General features: G+C 43.4%; 1 protein-coding gene across 5 annotated transcripts in view; it reads left to right on the top strand.

Moving 5' to 3' along the window:
* Positions 1-27,297, top strand: part of LOC123857300 (protocadherin alpha-C2) — a 104,301-nt gene that overhangs the window by 70,990 nt on the left and 6,014 nt on the right. For 3 of the 5 annotated variants that reach the window (XM_064596004.1, XM_045894019.3, XM_045894014.3), the window contains exon 3: positions 1,543-1,631. In XM_064596004.1, the coding sequence (XP_064452074.1) occupies positions 1,543-1,631 (89 nt within the window). Of the gene's footprint in view, positions 1-1,542; positions 1,632-3,941; positions 4,234-27,297 lie in introns of all 5 variants that reach the window. The other 2 variants (XR_010413030.1, XR_010413029.1) reach the window with 1 other exon arrangement.

Raw genomic sequence — 27,297 nt, forward strand, 5'->3', positions numbered from 1 at the left:
CCTAGTCGAACTAGTGTTTTACTTGAGAAGTATCAAAGCCATGAGATGTGCCTTTAAAACTACGTTTGAAACAAAATGCTAAAACATATCACTTCCTTATTCCATTTCCAAAGGAAAAAAAAAAAAAGCCAAGTGTGCTTCTATTCAGATTTCAACTAAGATACCATGAGATACAAGTAGGATAAGGAATGAAATAAAAATTGAAGCTAAATGTAACTTATCCCTCACAGTAGAGTACACTGAACATATATTAGAGTTGTAAACGTACAGAATACTCTTCTCTTTTTACACATGTGCTTGGCTTCTTGGCCGTTCCAGCCTCAGACATCATGCAACTATTTCTTTGAAAATTCTGCTTTGAGTTGAGCTGGTTCCAGGGTAGTTACATCTCCAGAATGAATCTGATTGAACCCGTAGAATTTGCTGGTAGAATCCAGGAACACATGAAGGATATTAATATTTGAAAAAAAAAGAAGATTCTAGGATGTAGATGAAGGGAAGAATCGCAGTAGGGCAGAGCTTAATGAGTGAATTTTGATTAGATATGTTATTCAGAGTCAAGAGTGAAAGAGTATTCAACTGATAGATGGGCTTCCCCCACAATAGTTCAAGATTGTCTGCTCTGCTGCCTCATATAACCCTTCAGATAGTAGTATAAAATTAAGTTTTATAACTTAATTTGCAAGATGAACCAATGTCTTTTTGAAAAGAATCCTCTAATCCTGATGAGGATTTTCTTGGATGATGTTTACTCTTAAGAGTCCCATTTGTTCCTTCCTTCCTTCATCCATCCCACAAATAGAGGAGGGTCTCCTATATGCGAGCATTAGACATACATAAATGAATATGATGTTTGCTCCATCCCTGAACGGTTTATGTTCTATCTCTGCTTGCCTCTAAGGGTGTCCCAGTTCGTGTCTCACTCCCTGCAATAGTTCATGCCGAATTAATCTCTTCTGAATTGGGATCTGTGAGTGGTGGCGATAGGCTTCCTCGGGTTACAGGAAATGGAGGGTGGGTTGTCTGTAAGTAAAAGATACAGAAAGAATAAAACAGAAAATAAGGTTAAGAAGTACTTGGGTAACTAAATTGGAGTGATGCTACGGTTGTCAGCAAATAATTTTCATGTGTTTTCGTCTTTGCTGTAGAGGACCCAGAAACAAGAGAATCAGCAAGAGAGGCCTGGGGCTTCTGAGAACAAGCTCACCTCACGTGCTTCAGCATTAAGATGTTAAAATGGCGTTAGCCCTCTGATGGGCTTCCTGTTAGATTTACTGAACACCACGTGGCATTAATGACAAGCAAAACTGCCATAAAGATAAAACATGTTTATTGCCTGAATAGTATGGCAAGCAGTAAGTCAGCAGTGCTTTTGCAGTTGGTGTGAGGTGACTGCTCAGCAGTAATTGCTTCGGTTCAAGGAGGAGTAGAGTGTGTTAGCTGCAGCCCTGCCTTCAGAGATGCATGCACTTTCTCAGGTGGAAAGAGATCTGGAAAGTCGTCTGTGGTCTAACCATTATTTGGGTCTGTGTGTTTACTCAGCTCTGTGCACCTAGAGGAGGCTGGCATCCTACGGGCTGGTCCAGGAGGGCCTGATCAGCAGTGGCCAACAGTATCCAGCGCGACACCAGGTAAAGACCCAACGTCTCTCTCTTCTTGCTGGGTTCTAGAAGGCAATCAGACGACCTGCTTTTTTTTAAGACCAGGAATGTTAATGGTTCTCTTTTTAGTCTTTCTTCTTTTCCTTACATACATACATGATTATTTTGATTTTCAACTTAATGTCCTTCAAGAATTGAAACAGGAGAGAGAGAGAGAGAGAGAGAGTGTGTGTGTGTGTTTGTGTAAAGTTCTTTTGTAAAGTAACCAGGCATCTTTCACATGCTTAGGCTATCTGAGCCACACAGAGAAGATCTGGTGGCCTCACACACAGAGATGACACTGTTAGCAAAGACCTTTTGGTTGAAGACAATGGAAACCCATTCAAAGTGGTAAGCTAAAGGGAGATACATAGATCTAGAGATAGATACATAGATGCAATGGAGTTTCTCGTGGAAGTGGAAAGTTATGAAAACTTTTTATGAAAACTTTATGAGAGGCACCCCTCTCTTTGACTTCGGGTCAAAGTCAGACCTGCTTCTTTCTGCATATCTACATCAATCTGCAGACTGACTTTTACTGCCTTGACATGTATATTTACACATGTGACCATCTCACAGTTTCTTAATTTAGAGGACCAATGGGCACTGATTCCTAATCCATACTTTCAGGAAATAGAACCTGCCGAATTGGATCAAGAACCCAGTGGCTGGGAGAGCATAGAAAAATTCCTTAAACTCATATTTCCTTAGTTTCCTTACTCTTGCCTAATCACTAAAGCAATGTCATATAATAAAAATATGGCTATGTAGGCCCATCCCTGTGGTAGTTTTCATAAAGGAAGGTTTCAGAGACTGTATCATAATCCTCTATTGATAGAACATCATGATGATAATAATAGTTCCTGATATTGAGCCATAATCAACCCGGACATTGTGCCAAGCACATTAAATATGTGATCTCATTTATCCCCCATGACAACCTTGCAAGGGATTTATTATGTCTATTACACATATGAGAAAGTGGAGACACAGAGAGGGTAAGAAACATACCCACGTTCATGTAGTCTGTAAGTGGCAGAGGTAGGATTCAAACCCAAGTGTGTCTAGCTCCAAATCCAAGTGTATGTAGCACTTATATTCCTAGCATGGCTAGCTTGCAAGAACCCATCCAAATTCAAATACATATATTACAGATGACATAAGTGTGCATGTGAAACGTTCTTTCCAAAAATAATCAGGTGCCTTTCAAATGATTGGGCTATCCGAATAACATGTGCAGCTAAGGGCCCATTTTTGCTGGCAACACTAAGGGCTTTTGTTGATTCTAATCAGCCAGCATTTGCTATTTATGAATGTTGCATGATTCAACTAAAAGTCACATTTGTCAAAAAAAAAACCAAACTGAACAAATGCACAAGTTAAAGCAATTCATTAGAGGGTAATATTGCCAGATGGCAAGGAGAGGGACATAAAATAGTTCATTGACAAATCTGCAGCCCCAGTGCCAGTGATGGAGCGAAGAAATGATGGAGGAGGAAGGGGCGTTGGGCTGCCAAGTATTGCAGGCTGGGAGGCATCTGGAATGGTAAGAGCTAAGCAGCTTACACCCATGTCCTGCTCACCTGCCTTCGTTTCAGGGCTTTCCTATTCTCACAGAGCCAGGAACTAAGTCTGAATACGTTCTCCCTTTCCTTGATGATGCTGGTGGGTGTACATTCCTAGGCAAATGGGCAATAGCAACTGTCTGCTGATTATTTCATCTGCATCTGGCCCAGGTCTCTTTGCTTCAGATTTGAAAGAATGTTAGGAACCCATCTTCTTGACAGAAGATAAGGAAGGAGTCTCCACTGCTCCCCTCCTCTATTGTCCCAACCCCTCTTGTCTAATCCCTTCTGTCCAGGACTATGCCTGGTTCCTGCCGCATGAGTCACAGTCCTCACGGACTGGGCTGGACAGAGCTTCCATCTTGCAAGTAGCCCATGGGTGATCTAACCATACTTTTCAGCACACCTCCTCACCGGTGACATAGAGTTCAAAGGATGCCCCTCTGCCTTCTGCTCTGTCCTTTTGACACTTTCAGGTTTTAGGACTCAAAATATGTTCTGCGCTGTCATTAGGGAATATGGCATAAGGATTAAGGTTATGATTTGGAGTCAGCTGAATAAGCACATTGCTTAAATTCCTGTTTTCCTAATTACCCCAACTATAAACTGGGTATAATGATAACACCCATCTTAGTGAGTTGCCATGATTACTAAAGAAGAAAGAAAGTTGAATATAGTGTTTGACATATAATATTAATAAATGCCTAATTTTCTCACTCTTTTTTTTTTCTGGAAGAGTTTTGTGCAATCTATGATGTGGCCTTGGCTGATGACCTGGTGGCCAGAATTCAGTAATTCTCATTTCTGGACCCAGAGACACACCCTCTAAGGTTGTCTGGATCATCGTGACATCTGCACAGTCCAGGCACTCTCCCTACCCCCCAACCCCAGCTGTCCTTCTGGGGATCGAATGAGGAGGCTTCATTCGTTCTGCCCAAAGAAAAGGAAGATGCTTCAAGAAACCTGGTTGTTTCCAGCCCCAAGAAGAGCCTGCCTTTCATTGATTCTGTTGCTCCCTCCCGATGAAGGTGCAGTTGCTTCCAGAAGGCTTCCTCCTGTTGCCTGGGTCTCCTTACACTTGTGTCTGAGACCCGCCCCCAATGAATCACTACCTTCTCACTCCTAAAAGAGCTGTAGCCGGCGGGCATGAAGAGAGAGGGCCCAGCTATGCACCAGTCCTCATTCACATGTCTCCCTTGCGGTTGTTTTTCCTCCACGGATGCATTCTTTTGCTTTGTCACTAAACTGTTCATTTCTCTCCACAGTCCACAAAAACCTAGGATAAGATGTCACCCTCTGAAAGGATCAATGGGGACATCACCAGGTGATGTTCCTGGCAGGATAAACAAGTCAGGCATCAAATCGGTTAATCCTGATTACTGGCCCCCTTCTCCAGCCTCGCCTCTGTGTGAGCAGACCCGGACGAAGGGCTTCTTCTTGAGCAGCTTCCCATGAGACCGAGCAGAGAAAGAAAATGGGCTGAGGAGGGAGAGCGCGGCATCCAGTTACAGCTTCTTCTTCAGAGGGAGGGATGTGTTGGGGGCGGTGCTTTAAAGGGCCAGTCATTCACATTTGCAACTCTCACTTTCTCAGTGTGAATGTTCTGAAGAGGTTTTAATGAGTGCCCTCTTGTGCTCAGTTCCTAGAGGGAAGCCTGAGAGGTTATAAGAAGACTGCCCCTGCCTTTGAGAGAGCCGGTCAGGCTTCAGTGCACCAGGCTGCTTTGCTATTCCCTACTGGTTCTTCCAGGGGTCCCCTTTTCTACGTTTCATTACCTAAGGCAACAGATTATTTTTGGAGTGGGAGATACTATTTTCAAAAGAGCTCAGGGAATTCCAAAACACACCGCGCTGCCCTGCCGAAGATAACGCCGTAGCTTGTCAGGGAAGACCCCAGGGGCTGGGGGCCTAGGAAATGGAAGATTAATTAGGCAGGCCAGATGACTCAGGCAGGGAGGCGGAGGGGACCTTAGTTAGAGTGACCCGACAGTGGTTCGCAAAGTATAGTACGTGGAGCAGCTGCCCTAATTCCTACTGAGTCAGAAATTCTCAGAGTGGGGCCCAGAAATCTGTGTTTTAACAGGCCCTCCGTGTTATCCCAATGTACCCCAAATTTAAGAACTGGTGTAGAATGAAGAGTAAATATTCCTGAGGTTGTGCGATATCTTTGGAGGCTCAGAAGTCGTGCGAGGAAGGCATCGACTCATGATTCTTGCAGGAAGCAGGAACCCTTTCCTGTATCAGAGAAAGAATCACTAAGAGTTCAGGCTCCAGGTCAGAGTAACCCTCCTTTGAATTCTATCTCTGTCACTGTGCAGTTCAAAGTCCCTTATGTAACTTTTCTGATTCCTAGTTTCTCTGTAAGATAGTAGTAGTGTCCACTTAGTAAGGTTGTAACAAGAATTAAATGAGATAATACACGCATGTTACAGAACCTAGAGAATAACGATTGGTAGATGGTAGCTATTTCTGGGGATTTTTCAAGGTATGAGTCTGTCTTTCACATTGAGAATTTAGGTCTGATTTGTTCTGAGTAGTCTCTGTGGGAAGGCTCTGTTCTAGAGATTTTTCTTAACGCGCCTGTTTTTTTATGTCCCTGAGGGATTCTTTTTGCCCTGGTTTGCCATATGTCTTTATTCTGTGGATGATGGACACAGTTTATGTGCCCTAGTTTTATGGGGGCGGGGAATTCATGCTTTTATTTGTTTTAGGGATTCCTACCTCTGACAAAATCAGCTTTCCAAGAAGGGGCTTCATGTAGTCTCCATCTCTGATTCTTCTCAGAAAGAAGCCATGACCCTTGAGTCTTTTTTGGAATCCATATAAGAGCACTGCCAACACAAATTTTTCCACTTCTTGAGTGAGTGCAGCCTCAGGCCTTGTTTGAGAATTTAGAAAGCCTGCTGTTCCACTAACCTGCTCACCCTCAACTTCGGCTGTTGTCATGGCAATCACAGACCTGGGAGGTGTGTACAGATCCTTATTAGGAAAAAAAATGAGATCCGTGATCTGTGTATGTGAGGCAGCTCGCGCATTGGCCTTGGCGTCCTCCGCTCCCACCTGCATCTTGGGGCCAGAGTGCCAGCCTGGTTGAGAGGTCTCTAGCTGAGGAATGTGAGTCCTCGTAAGGTGCACTTTTACTTTTGGGGGCTTTGGGTCTCATCATGTCTGCTGGAGTTCTCTGTGTAGCTTGTGTTTTGTGTTCTGACCTGGCCTGGAGGAAGGGAGGGAGCAAGACAGGGTGGGAAGAGGGAATTAGAATCCTCTACCTAGGAGAAGCAATGAAACTTAAGTCTTTGCTGGCTTTATTCATTCACATTTGCCTCCTCCTTTAGAAGAACACCCTGCACTGTCTATTTTTAATGGTCATGTAAATAAAAAATTAGAAGGAAAACTTTCTGGTTTTCGCCAAATTAACATTTCCATTTATTATTTTATTTTATTTTATTTATTTGAGAGAGAGAGAACGAGAGAGAGAAAGCACAAGCACAGAGGGAGAGGGAGAAGCAGACTCCCTGCTGAGCAGAGAGCCCGATGCAGGGCTCCATCCCAGGACCCTGAGATCATGACCCGAGCCCAAGGCAGACACTTAACCAAATGTGCCACCCAGGCATCCCTAAACATTTTTGTTTAATAAATTGATTCTGAGATCATTCTTTCCCTCCACCCTGTGTTTCCTGCACCGCTCTCATTTTTTTTCTACACCATTTTCTCCAGGATTGGTTAGCTCTGGGCAGAATATAGTCAGGGTTGGAAACATGATACAAAATAAAATAAATTTTTTTCTTTAAAAGTGGCCCAAAACAGAGTTCATATGCTTCCTGAAAATCAAGTCCCATCTGCACTCTAGTGTATGCTCCTGGGCATACATTTTAGAGGGTATAGTGAGGGGAGAAGAGTAGCAAGAACTGTTCCCTTAGCCTCCAGTTTCCTTCAAATCCCACAGATGCAGAGAAGCAGCTCATGCAGGGTCAGGAAATGGATACTCATTATAGTTCCTTAGGTTATCATTGATCCATTTAATGTGTCACTGGAGTATACAGTCTGGCCCCTGAAAACTTCATCATGAGAAACAACTTTTGAATACTGTCTTAGGAAAATAATACACTTTTATCCTTCTTTTGTTTAGGAGTATTGCATGGGACAATGGATTTTCCAAATTACCTTCTCTCCTAGTTTTATCTGTACACCATAGTTTGTAGCTAAATTTTTAAACCCCTTATCAAAAGGGAAATTCAGGTTTCTACCGGGAAGATTCTAGTGTCTCAAAGGATCAAGGAAGGGCAGCGGTTACCAAGTCTGCCACGTGACTTGGCTCAAAGATGACAGGTTACCTGTGTAGCCTGAGAGCCCTGTGACAAAGTAGAAGTGAGAGTCTGTACTTCATTCTGGAGGAAAGATGGCTTGGATTGTTTGGAATTGGTGGGCTCAGAGCTCCTTCCTGAGAGGTGCTTAGACAAAAAGTACCTACTTATAACCTGGGTTGAGGGCAGAAGAGAGGTAATGGCTTATAATTACTTTAAGCTTGCAGCTCTAGCAAGCATTTCCTGAAGCCTCACTAATTCTAGTAAAATAGAAATGAAAGCCTGTCCCCAGCAATAGCAAGGGTCTTTTTTTTTTTTTTAAGATTTTATTTATTTATTTGAGACAGAGAGAATGAGAGAGAGAGAGCACATGAGAGGGGGGAGGGTCAGAGGGAGAAGCAGACTTCCTGCTGAGCAGGGAACCCGATGCGGGACTCGATCCCGGGACTCCAGGATCATGACCTGAGCCGAAGGCAGTCGCTTAACCAACTGAGCCACCCAGGCACCCCAACAAGGGTCTTTAATTACAAATATTTTCAGAGAAACTCAGCCCAGATTCCAAAAGAACTTGAAATGTTCATTTTCACAGAGGCAGTCAACTTTGAGTTGAAAAGGTCATTGCCTAATTTGGAGAAACATATTTAGGTCAAGCACTGGCTAGAGCCTAAGGGCCCCTAGGAAGGGGCCATAAGAGAGTTCATTGCCGGGAGACCTGGACTTGAGCATGTGAACTGGAGAGGAGCGTCTTCTGTCTCTACACTTAGAGCTTGTTACCCACAGTCAAAAAAGGAGAGGGAGGGTGCCTGGGTGGCTCATTCCGTTAAGCGTCTGCCTTCGGCTCAGGCCATGATCCCAAGGTCCTGGGGATTGAGCCCCACACTGGGCTCCCTGCTCAGCAGTGTGTCTGCTTCTCCCTCCCCCTCTGCCCCTGCTCATGCTGTCTCTCTTGCTCACTCTCTCTCAAATAAATAAATAAAATCTTTAAAAAAAAAGAAAGGAGAGGAAGCAGAGATCAATGCCATTCCACTCTTATCTCAATGAGACTAAGAGTTTCCTCAGCAGTAGCCCTGCCTGGAATGGTCTATCTCCAGGGGAGTGGGCTAGGTGAAGGATGGGAGAAGACAGTCCTGAGGATGGCAATACCAAAAGAAATAAAGGGGGAAAGGGCTACACCTGAAACTAGTATAACACCGTGTGTTAACTATACTGGAATTAAAATTAAAACTTAATAAATTTTTTAAAAGGATGTTTGTATCAGTATGGAAACAGGAAATTGAGAGCTTTATAGAAGTCAGACTCACAAGTGTAACTCTAGAAGGTTAGGGTATAAAAAGGCAATTTTTAGGAACTAAATTTGTATCTGCAAGAAAACAGGGATGATGAGAAGCTTATTGTTACTAGAGTTGTGGCTCTTGACTGCTGAATCCCAAACAGTGTACCTGGGCCTCTAGATTACAGCTGCCAGTGAATGTAAAACAACCCAAACAAACTTAAAAAATGAAGAAAGTCTGAACAAACAAGTTTGTTGTTGACAGTCCAAGAAAGCCTGCCAGTTTGTGCTTACTTCCAACATTGACCAATCCCGTGTCAGCATCATGTGCCAGGCTGAGTAGTGAGGTGACACTTCCCAAGTCTTCTCTTTTATGTTTTTTGATTCTGCCCTATAGGTGCTGTCTTACCCAAAACACATGTGTCACATCTCTGTTCCCATAATCATCTAGGATTACTCAAAAGTTTGTAGCAAGGCTAAAAGCCTCAGCCTGTGTGAATGGATGATTTACATTACATCATGCACACCAAATTGCATGTCAGAGAGTTTTGGGGGCAAAAGAGTATCACCAGGTACGTAGACAGCCCTGAGGTGGACACCTTTGAGCCTATGATATTGGCTTTGTGTTTGATGATGAGCCATGGGATACACATACCTATTAGCAAGGAAGTATGTATGTTGATGAGAGGGTCTTTGTTGCTGAAGTTTCAGAGTCTTTAAATCCTGTGCTGTTGCCCCCTGTTGTTGTAAAACAGTCTTTTAGAACAAGAGAAAGGAAGACTTAATGAATTACTATGTATTAAAACTATGATAACACTTTATATGCATTGCATACTTAAACAGGAGAGAAACACATTGTTATTCCCATGTTTTAGATAGGGAAATTGAGACTCATAGGAATTAAGTGACTTCCATACATCTACACATTTAGTGTTTTTTGCTCACTGTTTTATTCCCAATGTCGAGCAAGGTGTCTAGCACACAGTGATGCTTAATATCTGATGACTCATTAATGAATACAATGGCAAAGGCAATATTTGGACCCATGTCTGCCTGCTGGTGAACCCTGTGCTCTTAACTAACACACTACTGATACTTTGTCCTACATGCCAGATGAAGGGAATATTTTGGTAACTTGGAGAAGACTATTCATTGTCTGAGTTCCAGGCTGATTGTGGGGTCTGTATTAGTTTCTCATTACTATTATAACAAGTTACCACAAACTTCATGGCTTAAAGCAATGCAAATTTACTATTGTACAGTTCTGGAGGTCAGAAGTTTTTTCTTTCTTTTTAAAGATTTTATTTATTTATCTGACAGAGAGATAGAGAGAGAGCACAAGTAGGCAGAGTGGCAGGCAGAGGGAGAGGAAGAAGCAGGCTCTCCACTGAGCAGGGAGCCGGACGTGGGGCTTGATCCCAGGACCCCAGGATCATGACCTGAGCAGAAGTCAGCTGCTTAACCGACTGAGCCACCCAGGTGCCCCTGGAGGTCAGAAGTTTTACTGGGCTGAAATCAAGGTGGATTCCTGTTACTATATAACAAGTATCCACTTTCCTTCAGTTTCCAATAACCTGTTTCTCATTTGCCTTAGAGCTGTCACTGACAGGCTCTTTAATGTCCTATTTCTACTAACAGTCTGTTCGTGATCATTTAGGTATTCCTTAAGATGATGGTATGTTTTCTCTAACATTTCTCATGTCTTTCTGAGTCCTCTCTAGCAGAGTCTTAGTAGCTACTTTTCTACTAAGAGTCTGTTCAAAGTAAGTTAGGCAATTGATCTCATGCTTCTTAGAATTCTTTCAATCTCTGACCATTGCCCAATTCCAAAGCCACATCAACATTTTTAGTTATTTCTAATAGCAGGACCCCACCTCCAGGTACCAAAATCTGTATTAGTTTCCCGGGGCTGCTGTAGCAAATTACCGTAAACTAGGTGGCTTAAACCAATACAACTTTATTATCTCATAGTTCTGGAAATCAGAAGTCCAAAACGGGTTTCCCTGCACTAAAATCAAGATGTCAGCAGGGTTCCATTCCTTCTGGAGGTTCTAGGGGAGGGTCTCTTTCCTTGTCTTTCCAGCTTTTAGAGGCTGCCTGCATTTCTGGGCTCCTGGATTCTTCATCTTCCAAGCCAACAGGATAGCATCTGCAAATCTCTCTCTGACTGTGATTTTCCTGCCTCCCTCTTCCCCTTATAAGGACCCTGGTGATTACATTGGGCCTACTTGGATAATCCAGGATAATCTGTCTCAACATCCTCAGTTAAGTCACATCTGCAAAGTCCCTTTTGTCATGTAACATAACATTCGCAGGTTTCAGAAATTAGGATATTGGCGTCTTTGGGGGACCATTATCTGCCTACCACAGGGTCTTTCATGTTCAGGCAGACGTGGCTGTGTGCATCTGTGTGTTGTAAACTTCAGTAGAGGTGAAAGTAAAATAAAGTGCATATTAGGACCATGAAGAGATGTAAAGAGAGTCCAGTGTGGACCAGACTTTACACAGCTTTGAAGGCTATTATTAATTGTCAGAACTTTGCTGGAGACTAATTAATCACCTTTCTTTCCCTCTAAGTCTTAACTAATTAAGAATAGATACAAGGAGCCAACCAAGGAATCAAAGTTCAGAATCAGATTTATTATTGGTAAAGATGGTCTGGAGAATATGGCAGGGCCTCTACCTCCCAAATACAAGGGAGGAAAATCAAGAATGGCAGACCACTCCCTTGGTGAGGAGGGGAAACTATCCTGGTTTGATTACCAAACAGAGCTAGAGCAGAGAGTGGAAAAGGGTCAGAGGAGAGGTATATTATGAAAAAACAGTGACTGTTAGTGCTAACTTTCCCCAATCAAAAAAGCATGATCCATTTGAAATATGATTTATGGTAATCTCCCCAGCTGGACAGATAACTTTTTCTTCCTGGGAAGAGTAAGTATGGAAATGGAGCTAAAGGTGAGAGCCCCCTTCCTAGCCCATTGCCTAAGGATGAAAGTATTGGTTGCTGGGTGTCTTTTTTCTATGGGCAGAGGTGAAAATGGGGAGACAGGAGGAAGATGGTACATTGTTATGTTAAAGGCTTAGAGATATTGTTCTGCCCCAGGCCTGAGAGTATTTTCCCAAGAGTTAGAGACCAGACAGGAGAGGACAGGAACTCTTCAGATCACCCACAGCCTGATCTGGAAGGAGTCAGTTAAAGGGCATGGTAGCCAGTGGAAAAGTCACTGTCCCTGGGGTGAGGCCAGGAGATAGGGACAGTGCATATTGCCTGCCCTGTGTATGCATCTAGCATCTGTGTCTGGGTGAAAACAGATTGAAACATGTATCCAGGACTTCCCTGAAGAAGAAAGTACAGAGCCTGATTGGTGTGCATGTGTGTGTTGGGGGTTGTGGGCAGTTCGGAGGAGGAGATACTTCAGCCAGTATTCACATGCTTTTCCTGAGTGTGACGTCCTGTCTCAGGGACAGGGGTTAGGTCTGTGGATACACAGGACACAGGATTTGTTTGTGTGTTTTTTAGGAGCGTTTTGCATAAAAGACCTATTCTCATACTAGCTACCTCCTTGAGATCCAAACAAACTAAATACCTCCAAAGCCTAGAGCCTCTCAGCATCCTCAGCAGCTCTGACTGGAGATCAGATCACTCCCCATGCCTCTGACAGTGATTAGGCATGAGACCCATGAAAGAACCTCCTTGGAGGCCAGCATCCCCTCTACAGGGGATTGCATCACCAAGATGTTAATCCAGCTGTTGTCCGTGCAGCCTGCAGTGAGTGGGGTTGTGTTTCAGTCATCAGTACCATGTCAGTTTCCCACTGTTGGACCAAGTATAAATTGATTCTAATATTTGCTTTGGGAAAATTTCTTTAGTAAGAATGAGCTCTCTGTAAATCTAAGGATTTAGAGATCTAAATTACTTCTTTGTCTTCTCTCACTCAAGGTTGCAACCCTGCATTTAGGATACTAACCCTTTAAATGGTTGTAATTTGAGGAGCACTAGAAAGATCCTCCTCACAAAACCCACCTCACAGGCAGGTTCCTAGAACTCCACCATTCACCACCACCAGCATTCTCTTTTAAATTCCCTGTTCATTCATTCATTCTGTCTGTCTGTCTGTCTGTCTGTCTCTCTCTCTCTCTCTCTCACACACACGTGTGAAGTATTAGAGTATCCTATTCAACAGTACTTTCCTTGGCTTGGCTTTAATACAGAATTTGGTTAGAACACTCTGTATAGTCATTAAACAAACATTAAGCACCTATTTAAAGTTAGCCTATCTAGTAACACAGTCCTGTCCTCATATTTTAGTGGGGGAAGATAGAAATGTAAGGAAATAAGGTAGAAATATTACAATATCATGTGATAAGGACCATGATAGTGCCATGCACAGGCAGGGCCAATGAGGAGGAAGGAAGCCGGGACAAACCACCAGGGCCTATCAGTCCAGAATGGGACCCAGAGTCTACCTACATTGTAATCAGTACAAACTACATGTAAATGTGATAAGCTGGTCCACCTTTCCTGAGAGGGCCCCCAGAATTGTTTTCATGGGTCCTAAACCCTCTTTCAGCAACCATGAATGCTGGATGTTGTGGAAACCCAGAAGATGGAATTGGGGATTTAAGGGACCATCTCAGAGACTGTGACATTTAATACTGGGTAGTGAAGGATGGTATGTAGGATATGGAATGGAAGAGAGAGAGTTCTGGACAAAGTGAACAATACCTGTAAAAAAAAAAAACCACCAAAAATCAGGGTGGCTCAGTCGGTTTAGCATCTGACTCTTGATTTCAGCTCAGGTCATGATCTCAGGGTCATGAGATCAAGCCCTATGTCAGGGTCTGCATGCATGCGCTCTTTCTCTCTCTAGAAAACAAACCAACCAACCAATCAAAAAAACCCCCCAAAACAACACAACAATAACAAAACAACAAAAATCAGAAATGCATAATCTAGGTGAATAGAATGAGTACACTTGGTGGGTGGAAGGGATAAAGGACTGTTGGGAAATGAGATCAGAAAGGTAGACAAGAATTAGATTTTGGGGCGCCTGGGTGGCTCAGTTGGTTAAGCGACTGCCTTCGGCTCAGGTCATGATCCTGGAGTCCCTGGATCGAGTCCCGCATCGGGCTCCCTGCTCGGCAGGGAGTCTGCTTCTCCCTCTGACCCTCCCCCCTCTCATGTGCTCGCTCTCTCTCAAATAAATAAATAAAAAATCTTAAAAAAAAAAGAATTAGATTTTGTAGGGCCTTCAAAATCCTGCTAAACATCTTGAAGTTTCATCTGTTGACAGTGGAGAGCCACCAGAAGGTTGGTTGGTTGGTTGGTTGGTTTTTTAAGAAAAGAAGCTCTACTGAGCCCCTTTACCTCTGCTGAATCTTCAGAAATCATCCTATAATATGTCAGGACAAGCTCATGAACTATCAACTTAGTGTTTTTCCCCACCTAAACCAAGGACTGGAAACTTTAAATTCCAGTATAGTTAACATACAGTGTTATATTAGTTTCAGGTGTATAATATAGTGATTCAGCAATTCTACACATTATTTAGCATCATGATAATTATACTCTTAATACCCCATCACCTAGTTCTCCCATCCCCCAACCTACCTTCCCTCTGGTAACCATCAGTTTGTTCTCTATAATTGAGTCTGTTATTTTGTCTTTTTCTTTTTTTCTTTTTTCTGTTTCTTAAATTCCACATATGAGTGAAAGCATATGGTATTTGTCTTTCTCTGACTTATTTCACTTAGCATTATTACCCTCTAGATCCATCCATGTTGCAAATGGCAAGATGATATTCTTTTTTATAGCGGAGTAATATTCCATTGTACATATATACCATTTCTTTTTTTTTTTTTTTAAGATTTTATTTTTTTTATTTGAGCAAGAGAGAGAGAGAGCACAAGCCAGGGGGTGGAGAGGCAGAGGGAGAAGCAGACTCCCTGCTGAGTAGGGAGCCCAACTCGGGGCTCCATCCCAGGACCCTGGGATCATGACCTGAACCAAAGGCAGACCCTCAACCAACTGAGCCAGCCAGGCACCCCATATACCACATCTTTTTAAAAAAAATTTTTATGTCTTCTTTATCCATTCATCTGGTGATGGACACTCGGTTGCTTCCATAATTTGGCTACTGTAAATAATGCTGCAGTAAACATAGGGGTACCTATATCTTCTTGAATTAGTGTTTTTGTATTTGGGTAAATACCTAGGAGTAGAATTACTGGATCAAATGGTAATTCTATTTTTAATTTTTTGAGGAATCTCCATACTGTTTTCCACAGTGGCCACACCAGTTTTTGTTCCCACCAACAGTGCATGAGGCTTCCTTTTTTTCCACATCCTTGCCAACACTTGTTATTTCTTGTGTTCTTGATATTAGCCATTCCGACAGGTGTGAAGTGATATCTCATTGTCGTTTTGACTTGCATTTCCCTGATGATGAGTGATGTTGAGCATCTTTTCATGTGTCTGTTAGCCATCTGAATGTCTTCTTTGGAGAAATGTCTGTCCATGTCTTCTGCCCATTTTTAAATTGGATTATTTGGGTTTTGGGTGTTGAGTTGTATAAATTCTTTATATATTTTGGATACTAACCCTTTATCGGCTATCATTTGCAGATATCTTCTCCCATACAGTAGGTTGCCTTTTAGTTTTGCTGGTTGTTTCCTTTGCTATACAGAAGCTTTTTATTTTGATGTAGTCCCAATAGTTTATTTTTGCTTTTGTTTTTCTTGCCTCAGGAGACATATGTAGAAAAATGTTGCTATGGCTGATGTCAGAGAAATTACTGCCCGTGTTCTCTTCTAGGATTTTTATGGTTTCAGTTCTCACCTTTAGGTCCCTAATCCATTTTGAATTTATTTTTGTGTATGGTGTAAGCAAGTGATCCATTTTCATTCTTTTGCATGTAGCTGTCCAGTTTTCCCAATACCATCTGTTGAAGAGATGGTCTTTTTTCCATTGCACAATCTCACCTCTTCTGTCAAAGATTAATTGACCATATAATCATGGGTTTATTTCTGGGCTCTCTATTTTGTTCCATTGATCTATGTGTTCCATTGGTCTATGTGTCAATACCATACTGTTTTGATTACTACATCTTTGTGTAGTGTATCTTGAAATCTGTGATTATGGCGCCTCCAGTTTTATTCTTTTTTTCAAGATTGCTTTGGCTATTCAGGGTCCTTTGTGGTTCCAAATTTTAGGATTATTCTAGTTCTGTGAAGAATGCTGCTTGGTAGGGGCACCTGGGTGACTCTGTCACTTAAGCATCTCCCTTTGGCTCAGGTCATGATCTCAGGGTCCTGCTCAGCAGGGAGCCTGCTTCTCCTTCTCTGCCTGCCACTCCCCCTGCTTGTGCTCTCTCTCTATATCAAATAAATACAGAAAACCTTAAAAACAAAAACAAACAAACAAAAAAACAGAATACTGCTGGTATTTTGATAGAGATTGCATTAAATCTGTAGATGGCTTTGGGTAGTATGGACATTTTAAAAATATTTTTTCTCCCAATCCATGAGCATGGAATATCTTTCCATTTGTTTGTGTCATCTTCAATTTCATTCATCAGTGTCTTAAAGTTTTCAGAGTACAGGTCTTTTGACTCCTTGGTTAAGTTTATTCCTAGCGGTTTGCAGGTTTTTCTGTTTTGTTTTGGTGCAACTGTAAAAGGGATGGGACTGTTTTCTTAATTTCTCTTTCTGCTACTTCATTATTAGTGTACAGAAATGCAACAGATTTCTGTATATTGATTTTGTATCCTAAATTTCTTTTTCATTTCTAGTAGGATTGGAAACTGTCTAGAAATGTGGAACCAAAAGGGAGGTGATGACAGCATTTTTGTAAAAAGGACTGGCCTTGGAAATGTTCTGAGCTAATGCGGGTGGACTTGATCTGATCTTGTCTGAGAAAATGTGGAGAGGGAGGCTAGGTTTGTTTAAATTTTGCCTTGGTTTGCTTCTTAAGGGAGGCAGCACAACATTGCAGAGTGCCTCAGGTCCCTGTTGTACCGCTCAGTCATTGTGCCTCAGATTTATTAGTGTGTAAAAGAGGAAAGACCTTTTGCTGCTGTAAGGATTAAATGAAACAGTGCATGCAGAATGCTTAGTGCCATCCTTAGCTCATGGTAAACATTCAAAAAATGTTTACTCAATTAATATTCCTGGCACTTAGCACAATGCCTGGCACACAGTAAACAGGATTCAAAATGGTTTTGCTAAATTAAATGAAATGGGATAGGAAGTGCAAGGTCGGGGGGTAGTGATGGTGGAGAGGGTTTTTCCCAGATGGTACTCCTTCTCTTGCCCTCCTTCTCCTGTAACATTCTGAGGGCACCTCCATTTTATACCCTCCGTGCAGGGAGATCACTGCTTGGCTAGAAATGGTTGCTCAAGGCTGAAAAGTGACACAGCAACACGGCCTGGGATTGCTGCCAGATTTTAAGAAGCGCAGATTGCAACCAAGTGAGGGGGAAGGGTAGAGATGAAAAGTTTGAAAACCCAACCAGACCCACCTAGAAGCAGTTTTACTGTTGGGTGAAAGGACTGTGCCTCCCAGTTTCAGGTGGGGCAGGCAGCGTGAAAGCTGTAGGAAGAGTCCCTGTCGTAGGAGGGACCCAGAGGGGGCTCTTGGGTCCAGCCGGGCTGCTTCATGGGGCCTTGGGCCTAGAAAGACCTCTTCGGTTTAATAGTATGTTGTTGCCATCTTTGAGTACTTAGGAATTTTTTATGGGCCCTGCAAGTTATGTAGCGGGTCCTGGGTCCAGACTGTCTAGGGCATCGATGTTTTGTTTCAGCTAGTTTTTGAGCCAGTTTTTGAATTTGCAGCTGATTAAGTAGGGGCTGGGCTAGTCATCTTTTTAATCTCTCTCTCATTTAATTATAAAAGGCCAAAAATTGTGACAAATTAAATCTGTACAAAACTACAGTAAAATGACTAGTACCTTACCTCCCATCTCTAGTCATGCTCCCAGGAAATAACCACTACCGATAGTTTAGTGTGTATCTCCCAGCTTTTTTTTTTTTTTTAAAGATTTTATCTATTTATTTGAGAGAGAGAGAGTGAGAGAGAGGATGAGAGTGGGGTGAGGAGCAGAGGGAGAAGCAGGCTCCCCACTGAGCAGGGAGCCGGATGTGGGGCTCAATCCCAGGACTCGGGGACCACGACCTGAGCCGAAGGCAGATGCTCAATGACTGAGCCACCCAGGCGCCCCTCCCCCAGCTTTTTTATAAATATAAAATTCAAAGTACTGTATAATAAAACAACATGTAATTATATTGTTGATATGAATATTAAACAATACAGCATCATTTGCATGAAAAGATTCATTTCCCTTAACCCCACTTCCCTTCAGTGAGGCAGCCACTGGTAACAGTTTTGTGTGTGTCCTCAAAATATTTTTTTAAGTTAACAGACTCAATTTTTTCGAGCAGTTTTAGGTTCAACAGAAAAATTGAGTGGAAAGTACAGAGAGTCCCCATCCGGCCCCATCCCCACACCCGCACAGCATTCCCCACTATTGCTATCCAGCACCACGGTGTGCATTTGTTACATTCGATGAACCTACGAGGACATGCACTATCACCCAGAGTCCATCGTTTACACTAGGATTCGCTCTTCCAAATATTTTTCAAAATAATTTTTCTAAACATTTTATTTATTTATTTATTTATTTGAGAGAAAGAATGAGAGAGAGGGAGAGAGTGCGAGCATGAGGGGGGGAGGATCAGAGGGAGAAGCAGATGCCCTGCCCAGCAGAGAGCCTGATGCGGGACTTGATCATGACCTGAGCCGAAGGCAGTTGCCTAACCAACTGAGCCACCCAGGCACCCTCAAAATAATTTTTTTTTTAAGATTTTATTTATTTATTTGACAGAGAGAGACAGCGAGAGAGGGAACACAAGCGGGGGGAGTGGGAGAGGGAGAAGCAGGCTTCTCGCTGAGCAGGTAGCCCAACGCAGGGCTCCATCCCAGGACCCTGGGACCATGACCTGAGCCGAAAGCAGACGCTTAACAACTTAACAACCCAGGCGCCCCGCCCTCAAAATAATTTTTAATCACATAATTCAACTGAGCCAGCCAGGCGCCCCTGAATGTTTTTTGCTTATTAAAAAAAAGTAGGTTTTCAAAAAGCAAAATGAGATGTTACACATACCAATATATAGCTGTTTTTTAACAAGCACCTTTTCGAGTCAGTCCGTATAGACCCACCTCATTTTTTTTAAATAAGGACATACTGTGTTGTATGCCTATATTATTTATTTATCCAGTTTCTTATTGGTATCCATGTTTTTTAAACAAAGCAATGTACATTCTTATACATATATCTTAGGCACTACAGAAGTGTGGTTACTGGGTTACTTGGCATGCTCCTATCTAGGATTGGACTGCATTTGTTTTACACTTCCCTCTGACCTTCACCCCTAGCTAGTACTGTATGTCACTATATCACTTAAGTTAATGATCCCACCAGCAAGGGATTTAGCCCTCAGGCTTGAGAATACTGGAGCAGAAATATGAGATAATTTGCTTGTGAATAAAAATGGTAATAGCTTACCCATATTGATCACTTAAGCTGTTTTGTTTACTTAAGCCAGGGACTGTTCTAAGTACTTTACATGTAATATCCCCTTTACTCTGTATAACCACCCCCAGAGATAAGTCTATTATTATACCCATTTTAATGGCTAGGAAATTGAGGTACCTAGGGTTCAGTAAGGTCCCGATGTATCTGTCTAGTTAAGTGGTGGGGACAAGATCTGAAACAGGGTTCTTTAACTTCTGAGCTAGTGCTCTTAACTGTCTCTAGAAAGTTTAACGTCATCTCTTTGCCAAAGTTTCTCTACCTTGTTTATTCCTTATTTTGCTTTTTGAAAACCTACTTTTTTTTAATAAGCAAAAAACATTCAGGGGTGCCTGGCTGGCCCAGTTGAAAGAGCATGCAACTCTTATCTCGGGGTTATGAGTTCAAGCCCCATGTTGGGTGTAGAGATTACTTAAAAATAAAATCTTAAAAAAAAAATTCGTTTATCACCTGGGGCCCAAGGGTACAGGAGCACCCGGCCCTGGGGGTCCCAAACAGACCAGGTTCGTCACTCGCTGCTGACAAAATCCAAAGGCAGAGAGACGAGGGGTGGGGAAACCAGAAAGGAATTTATTTCCGGGAGGACAACGGACTAGTGTCTCAAAGACTGTCTCCAAAATGCTGCCGTCTCCAGTGGGACAAAGGTCGGTGGGTACATGTGCTGGGCAATAAAGGTCAGGTGGCTCACTGTGTTGGGGTCAATCACGCAGGGTCTAACTGGAGTCAGGGCCTTAGTTAATGCTTGAGGGGGCAGTTACAGTTCCATCACGGCCGCTTTGACCACTGGGAAAGATAAGCTGGAAGGAAGAACTTAATCAGAAAGTACCGACTGAGGTCACGGTAGAGGCAGTGGAAGTCCCCTTTCACTTAAAACAATATTGTATTTATTCATTTGCCTTTTTCTGCGCTTTAACTCTTTGAGAGCAGGGCTCAGTGTCCTAATATTATTCATATCCCTGTCCCTAGTTCCTAGCACAATGTCTTATTTATTGTCCATAATAAAGATGTTTAGTTACATAACCGTGCCTCTCGGAGGTGGCTACTGTATCCATGTTACGGGTAAAGAAACCACAAGTTGGGATAGTTGAAAAGAGTGGAAAGCAGAATGGTAGAGCTGCAATTTGAACCCAAGGCTTTTGATGCCTCATCCGTTGGGTGGTCCACTGCCTCCAAGCTGCCTCCTTCCTGCCAGCCTCCGAGGGCTCTGGAGAATGGCTCCCTACCCAGCAACCAGTTCTAAGTTGGAAAACTTCACAGCTAGACTTCTTTAATGATCCCTGGGAGGGGCAGAGCCAGATGGGAAGAGGGCCTCTGGAAAAGAGAGTTCCTGGAAGTACTGCATCTAAGAATAAATTGTTGGTGCAGAGGTCTGTGGGGAGTCCGGTTCCTCAGAGGAATGCTACATTGTAGTAATACCTATCCTCTATTTCGTTTTCTGCATGCCAGGCATTGTTCCGTGTGATTTACGACCATTGTGTCTTCTTAATGCGCACAGTCCCATTAGATGGATATTGTTATCTCTATTTTACATATGAAAGAATGCGGGCTGAGAGGCCAAGTGACTCGCTTAAGGTTGCACAACAAATAAGTGATAAAGCTGAGATTCCAACTCCAATCTGTGTGTGTGTCCCCCAAACCTTCATTTTAAGCCTTCTGCTACCTCTAGGTTTTAACAGCCTGCTGAGGCTGGGGGCAATTTAAGAAGAAGGCTATAAGGGGAAATTGCCCTTTGGACTGTGGTGGACTCTAGCAACCAGGAATAAGGTACAGAAAACCTTGTAGTTTGAGCCCTGCTGGGTTAGGGGGTCATGGAAAGAATTTTGTGTGTGTGTGTAGCTGACTATGGAGAGCTTGGAAGATTTAAAACCAGCCATTACAGTTTTTGAATCTGGGTTCACAGCACATGATGTCTTTATACTCTTAACCTAGAAATGGTAGAGTTATTTTGGGCACAAAGCAAGAGCTGTGGCTTTAAAAATATGCCACTGTATTTATCTCTTCCGCTCCAAGATTACTGAAAATTAGCCCAGCTGTGGCCCGAGGCAACAAATAGCCACAAAATCTCCTTCCAGATCACGCAGACCCTCCCACCCCCACCCCCAAAGGAGGCGGAACACCCGGGAGTAGCAGCCCCTGGGGAGTGGATTCAGATCAGCCTGTCTCCCATTACACTCATACCACCCCCTCCCAGCTACTCTAGGGGTCAGAATGCTAGGTCTGTGAATGAGCTCAACTCTCTCTCCTCCCTCATCGTCAAGGCTTCACAGAATTAAAATAATAATAACACATCGATTACTGAGCTGGGGAATCTGTGCAAGAATTTTTCAGCTTTATTACCAAACCCTGTGTGATTTAGGGCAAATCACCTTGCTGTAAATTACGCTTTCAGTTTCCTTACCTATAATATGGAAACCCTTTTCTAAATACATATATGTGTGTGTGTATGTGTGTATATAAGGGATATATATATATAAGAGTTTCCATATATAAATATACATACATATATATACATATATAAATATATAAAGAGATATATTATCTCCTTTTCACATGAAAACTGAGATATTAAATGATTTGCTAAACATCACATAATTTATATGGTATAGCCATATTTAAACCTACTATTCTGATTACAGAGCCTAATGTCTTAGAGAACAGGCAGTATCTTTGTACATTGTCTTGTTTCCATGGAAAAATCTCTCCACTGTCATTTGAAGATCTAAGAAGCATGAGGAAATGGTGGAAATGCTAGCCCAGGTGGCTTGAGCTTTCTCCCCCTCTCTCTGATCCTGGACAGGATTTGGGTTGCAGACTGCAGTTGTCCTGTGATTTGTGGGCTGTAATTACTCAGATTAACATTGCCTGATTCATAAAGGCTGAGTGAGCAAGAGGAGGCGGAGCTTGTTCAAGCAGCCCACAAGCCCCACAGATGGTAGGATGGGGGTGGGGAAGGAGGCAGGGATGCTGTACAGCCTGGTCTTTCCACAGGTTTGGTGGTGGATGGGTTTTGCCTTTTGCTCAGGCTGAGCGTGTATGATTCTACAATCTGCCAAGTTCTGCTACACATGCACACGCGCGCGTGCACACACACACACACACGACTGAGAGAGACACGCATGAAATGGTTGCTCAAAACCAGGAGGGTACAAACCAATCCGGAGCTGCTTGAGCTGCAGTGGCTGGCTCGGGTGTGGAGAGGAGTCAAGGAGGGGGAGAAGCAGGGTGTCCCTACACAGAAAGCCTGGATGTTCACCTGCAAACCCAGAAGCCGCAGAACCATCTGTGCTCTGGCTTTCCCCCCTGGGCAGCCAGAGGCAGCAGCGGCCGCCCGAGCCAGAGCCCGAGCAATCCAGGGGAGCTGTCTGGCTGGGCCGGAAATGGCTGGAATCATTTAATAGCCTTTGCTGGCTGCACTGACCTAGCAGAGTGGGCGGGAGGCAGGCTCCAGAGTGCTGTCTGGCAAGATAGCCTGGGCTTTAATCAAAATAATGGGTTTTCTGGAAGCTCTTTATTAACTTTAGGACCAAAATCCCAAAGACGGCAACAAAGGGATGAATGGGGAGGGAAGAGGAAGGCTGAAACCTGCAGAATGGGCTGCGATTTTCCTGAGCTTGTCACTCCTGCATCCGTGCCCCTCCCCCAGCCTCCACTCCTTTCTGCTGATTCTAGCTTAGAGGTTCCTGCCTGCATCTCTGTCTCCCGAATGATGGCAAAACAAATAGAATCAAAGTAATTGCTACATTTGTATAATGCTTCAGGGTTATCCAAGGGTCTTCATATACAGCTCAGGATGGGGTGGAGTGAGGCTGCCTAGATTCCATCCGGTCCTAGGCTCTGCCAGTTAGTAACCTCAAGACCATTGGTCCTTCGTTTCTTCATTTATAAAAAAAAGATATATCTATAAAACAGACACGGATATTGGCAATATTTACTTCCTATGGTTCTTGTGAGGAGCAAAAATTTTATTGCATGCAGATCTGCTTAGCCCAGTGCCACGCACATAGGAAGATCCCAGTAAATGTAAAATACAACCATAATCTTGTGGTGTGACAGGAAGGTGATCATCTCCATTTTATGGATGAGGAAACCCTAGTAGTTCAGAAATATTCATGTAAACTGCCCAGGACTTAGTACTATTAAGTGAGAGAGTCAGGGCAAGCTCTTAAGTTCAGAAGAGCAAAGCAAGATGAATGGAGGAAAAGAGAATTCAGTTACTCTTCCGCATCCTCCAGCCTGTGCCCCCTCCAAGAGCTTTTCTGAAAACACTATCCTTGGTCAAAATAACTTGGTGTTGTTCTTTCAGGGAAGATCAGTGTAAATCAGAAAAACGCTGTGCTGGTCTTAGTTGATTGTCCAGAGCAGTTCAGAATAGGGGTTGGGGGTGAGTTTACAAGTCTGGCATTTGCTTCACCATTTTCAGGACCTTCCCCAGCATCTACATTGGCTCAGACTCCAGCCCACTCATTCCCAGTCCCTAAGCAAACTCTGGCCAGAGTTCCTTTAGCAGAAAAGAGGAAAGTGGGGGAATGTTGCCAGAAAGACCCTGGGCAGTGCCTAAGGGGGGAGGTGTCTGAAGTGGCTTATAGGATTAAGTGTAGTGGCCAGTTACCTCCAGAGGGCAGTTTTTTAAGTTGCAGATCTATACACATTTTTAAAAATATGTATGTTGTTCTGATTTTTAAATGTATTCCTACCTATGGTGGAGAAATCAGCCAATACCAAAAAAAAAAAAAAAAAAAGCAAAGCCATTTACTGTAATTATGATTATATGCTATTAACGCTTTTAAATCCCACTGGGTTGTAATCTGAATGTCAGGAAAGGGCTCTGCCTAAGGATCCAGCCCCCCGCCTTCTTGATGTGTACCCGAAGTCCTCTTCCTGGGCTCTAACAGAGTCTTGACTACCTGTCAGTCTTGTCCTTGCCAGTGAGCTAAATCCCCTGGGACCAGAGAAGAGGGACTTGTGGGAAGTCACAGGAGGGGGAAGGAAAGCAGCACCAAACGAGGAAACATTCCCTTAATGGACTATTTGCTGGTACTAGTCCTGGTGTCTTTTCCTTTCTCATCTTCTTGAAAGGGGAGTCTCTCCTTGCTTCAGCCCCCAAAGTCCCAGCATTTTATAGGCAAAGCCAGCCAAGGGTCTCTAGTACTGGAGATTAGGAGGTCAGTAAATGTTGTTTGTCAGATCCTGAAGCTATTATTTCACCTGAATGAGCCCCCAGAGATGTTTGCTTACACATCAACCAGAACAGGTGAGTCACCATGGTCTGTGAGAGACTCGACAAATCAGATTTCGTTCTGCTCTGCAGAAACTGGATAAGAGGGAGATGCACCGGAATGGATCTCTCTGATTGCTTCTTGGAGTTTAAGGCTGAGTCAGACCAACCAAGACTCCCAGCAAAGGCCGAGAAGCTCAATGACATGTAAAAGCAGCTCATTAACTCTTAGCAGTCCTGCTGTGAGGGACTCAGTCGGCCAACAGGCAGGGCCATTAATGTCCTTTAATTCTGCAAGATAAAGATATCTCTGAGCTCGGCATCTCCAGATGACAGTCCTGAGGCCTCACGCAGAGTCCTGGCTGTGGTTGGAAAGAATTTCCATCCTGGGCTATGTGAGAGCAACTCAAGGACTGTGGAGTGGTACTGAAACCCAGTTCTCCTAGATGCCAAATCCCAGGCTTTTGCATACCAGTCTTGCTCTTGTTTCCATTCTCTCAGGGACAGGGCCTGCATTTTAAAGGTAAACAGGTAGGTTCTGGCTGAACTCAAGTGCTGATTTATCTTAGATGGCTCAAAGAAATTAGTCTTAGTCCTGGAGGAAAAGCATCTATGGCCCTATGTCCGAAGAGCTATAGATGAAGCTCCACCAGGGGAAGCATGGTGTAGGGAAGGGGATTTGGGGGAGAGAAGAAAAGGTTCTTGCTTTGTTTCCCTCCTGCTTGCTGGTGCTTGGACTAAATTTGCAATATTCTTAACCTGCCTTCCTGGTCCCAAGAGCTGCGCCATATATAGTTGCCCATATGTGATTCAGCTTCTTGGGCTGTCACATCGAGCGGGCGATCAGGCTTAGCACTTTCCACACGTGACTTCGCTGTCTTTAAGGGCAGCAGAAGTGCAATAAGCAGAGAGCTGCTGATCTGCCAGGGTGGCTACCACTTCTCATACCAGTCTTTTCATTCATCCACCTAGCAAGTGTTTATTAAACACCTGTTAGGGACCAGGAATTGTGCTAGATGTTGGCTGTGTCGTGGTGAATAAAACAGATATGTTTTCTGCCTCTGTGAATGTTACAGTGTCAGATGGAGGCGAAGGGGTCGCTGCTTGGCTAGGAGGGTCAGAAAAGGCCTCTGCCGCGGAGTTATAGTTAAGCACGGACTTGAAGAATGAGGAGTCACGCTAAGAATGGAGGGGAGATCATTCTAGACAAAAGGAAACTGTACAGAACTTGAGGCAAAAACAATCCCAAGGGGTGTTTGAGGAACTGAAAGAAGGCCCGTGTGGTAAGAGGGAGACTTGTAGATGAGATTGGAGAATAAAAAAGATCAGATTATTGCAGGCCTTTATACACCATGTTAAGGAGTTTGCCCTTTTTTGTTGTTGTTAAGGCAGTAGAAAGCTTCTGAATAATTTTAAGCAAGGGAGTGATGTAATCTGGTTTCTATTTTTGAAGGATTTTACTGTATGTATGTTATACTTCAGTTTTTTAAAAAGGAGGAAAGACTTAAGGAGTGAAGAGAACTCTGGCTCCTGGGTGGAGGGCTGGAGGGAAGACTGAACGAGGGGCTCTTGCTGTAATTCACATTCGGGATAATGGTGTTCTTAGGAAAAAGATAGTGACAGTTCAAACGGGGAGAAGAGGACAAAGTCAAGGTGTATTTAGGAGGCAGGAACGACAGGTATCGATGGATGATATATGGAGAATGGCTCTGAAGTTGCTGGCTGGAGCATTAAGGTGAGTGGAGTACCAGTTATTGAGACTGGAGAGATGTAGAAAAGACTAGATGAGAGGAATCAGGAGTTCCTTCCGCTTGAGATGCTCCATGAGGCTTTCCAGAGGAGATATGGGATAGGCATTTGGAGACATGAGACTGGAGCACAGAGGGATAAGAGGGGCTCTAGATAGATAGAAATCTGTGTCTCATCAGCATATTTGGACAGTGCGGATGCCCATGGACATGGCTGAGATCTCGACAGGAGTGAAGAGAAAGAAGAGAAGAAGGTCTAGGGCCAACAGAGAAAGGTCAGGACAGGGAACTCGTAAAACCCAGTGTCTCCAGAAGGGACTGACAAATGCCGCTGAGGGGTTCACGACAGCACAGACTAAATTGTGACCACTGGCTTTGACAATAACATGATTAGTGGGCTTGACATGAGCACTGTTATAAAAGTAGTGCTTACGGATGCCAAATTAGAAGAGGCAGGGAAGTGCTAGGTCAGGAGATGGAAAGAGCAGATGTAGAGAATCCCAAACTGCAATCAAACACTAACAGTTTCTCTGGCAGAACTTTTCATGATTCCACCGAAGGAGCAGTGTCAGATACGAGAACGCTACTATGATGTCAAAGGGTTTCAATGTCATGGCCACTGGGATTACTTTGCCCAGACAGATCATTACTCTTCCTCTCTAGCTCTGACCTCTACTCTTCTAGAAGTCAGTGCGTCTTCCGGCTGGACTCTTGGGAAAGTCTTGCATCAAAACCCCCTGTGGATGCGTAATAATTTCCCCCAGTCTCATTCCAAATTTCATCTCTCCTCTGGAACCTCCTTTGACTTTCTCAAGTATAATTAATAATTTTCTCTGGAATCCCAAAAACATTTCACATGTACGTTGGTCATTGCATTTATCCAATTGCCTTATAATCACTTGAATGTCTGTCCCAACTAGACGCTGAGCACACTGAGGGGGGAGACTGGGTTTGGAAAGTAAGGTTG

Source organism: Mirounga angustirostris, unplaced genomic scaffold, assembly GCF_029215605.1.
Source record: "Mirounga angustirostris isolate CCGP_5_RB_7025 unplaced genomic scaffold, mMirAng1.0.hap1 SCAF_7, whole genome shotgun sequence".
Lineage (NCBI taxonomy): Eukaryota > Metazoa > Chordata > Mammalia > Carnivora > Phocidae > Mirounga > Mirounga angustirostris.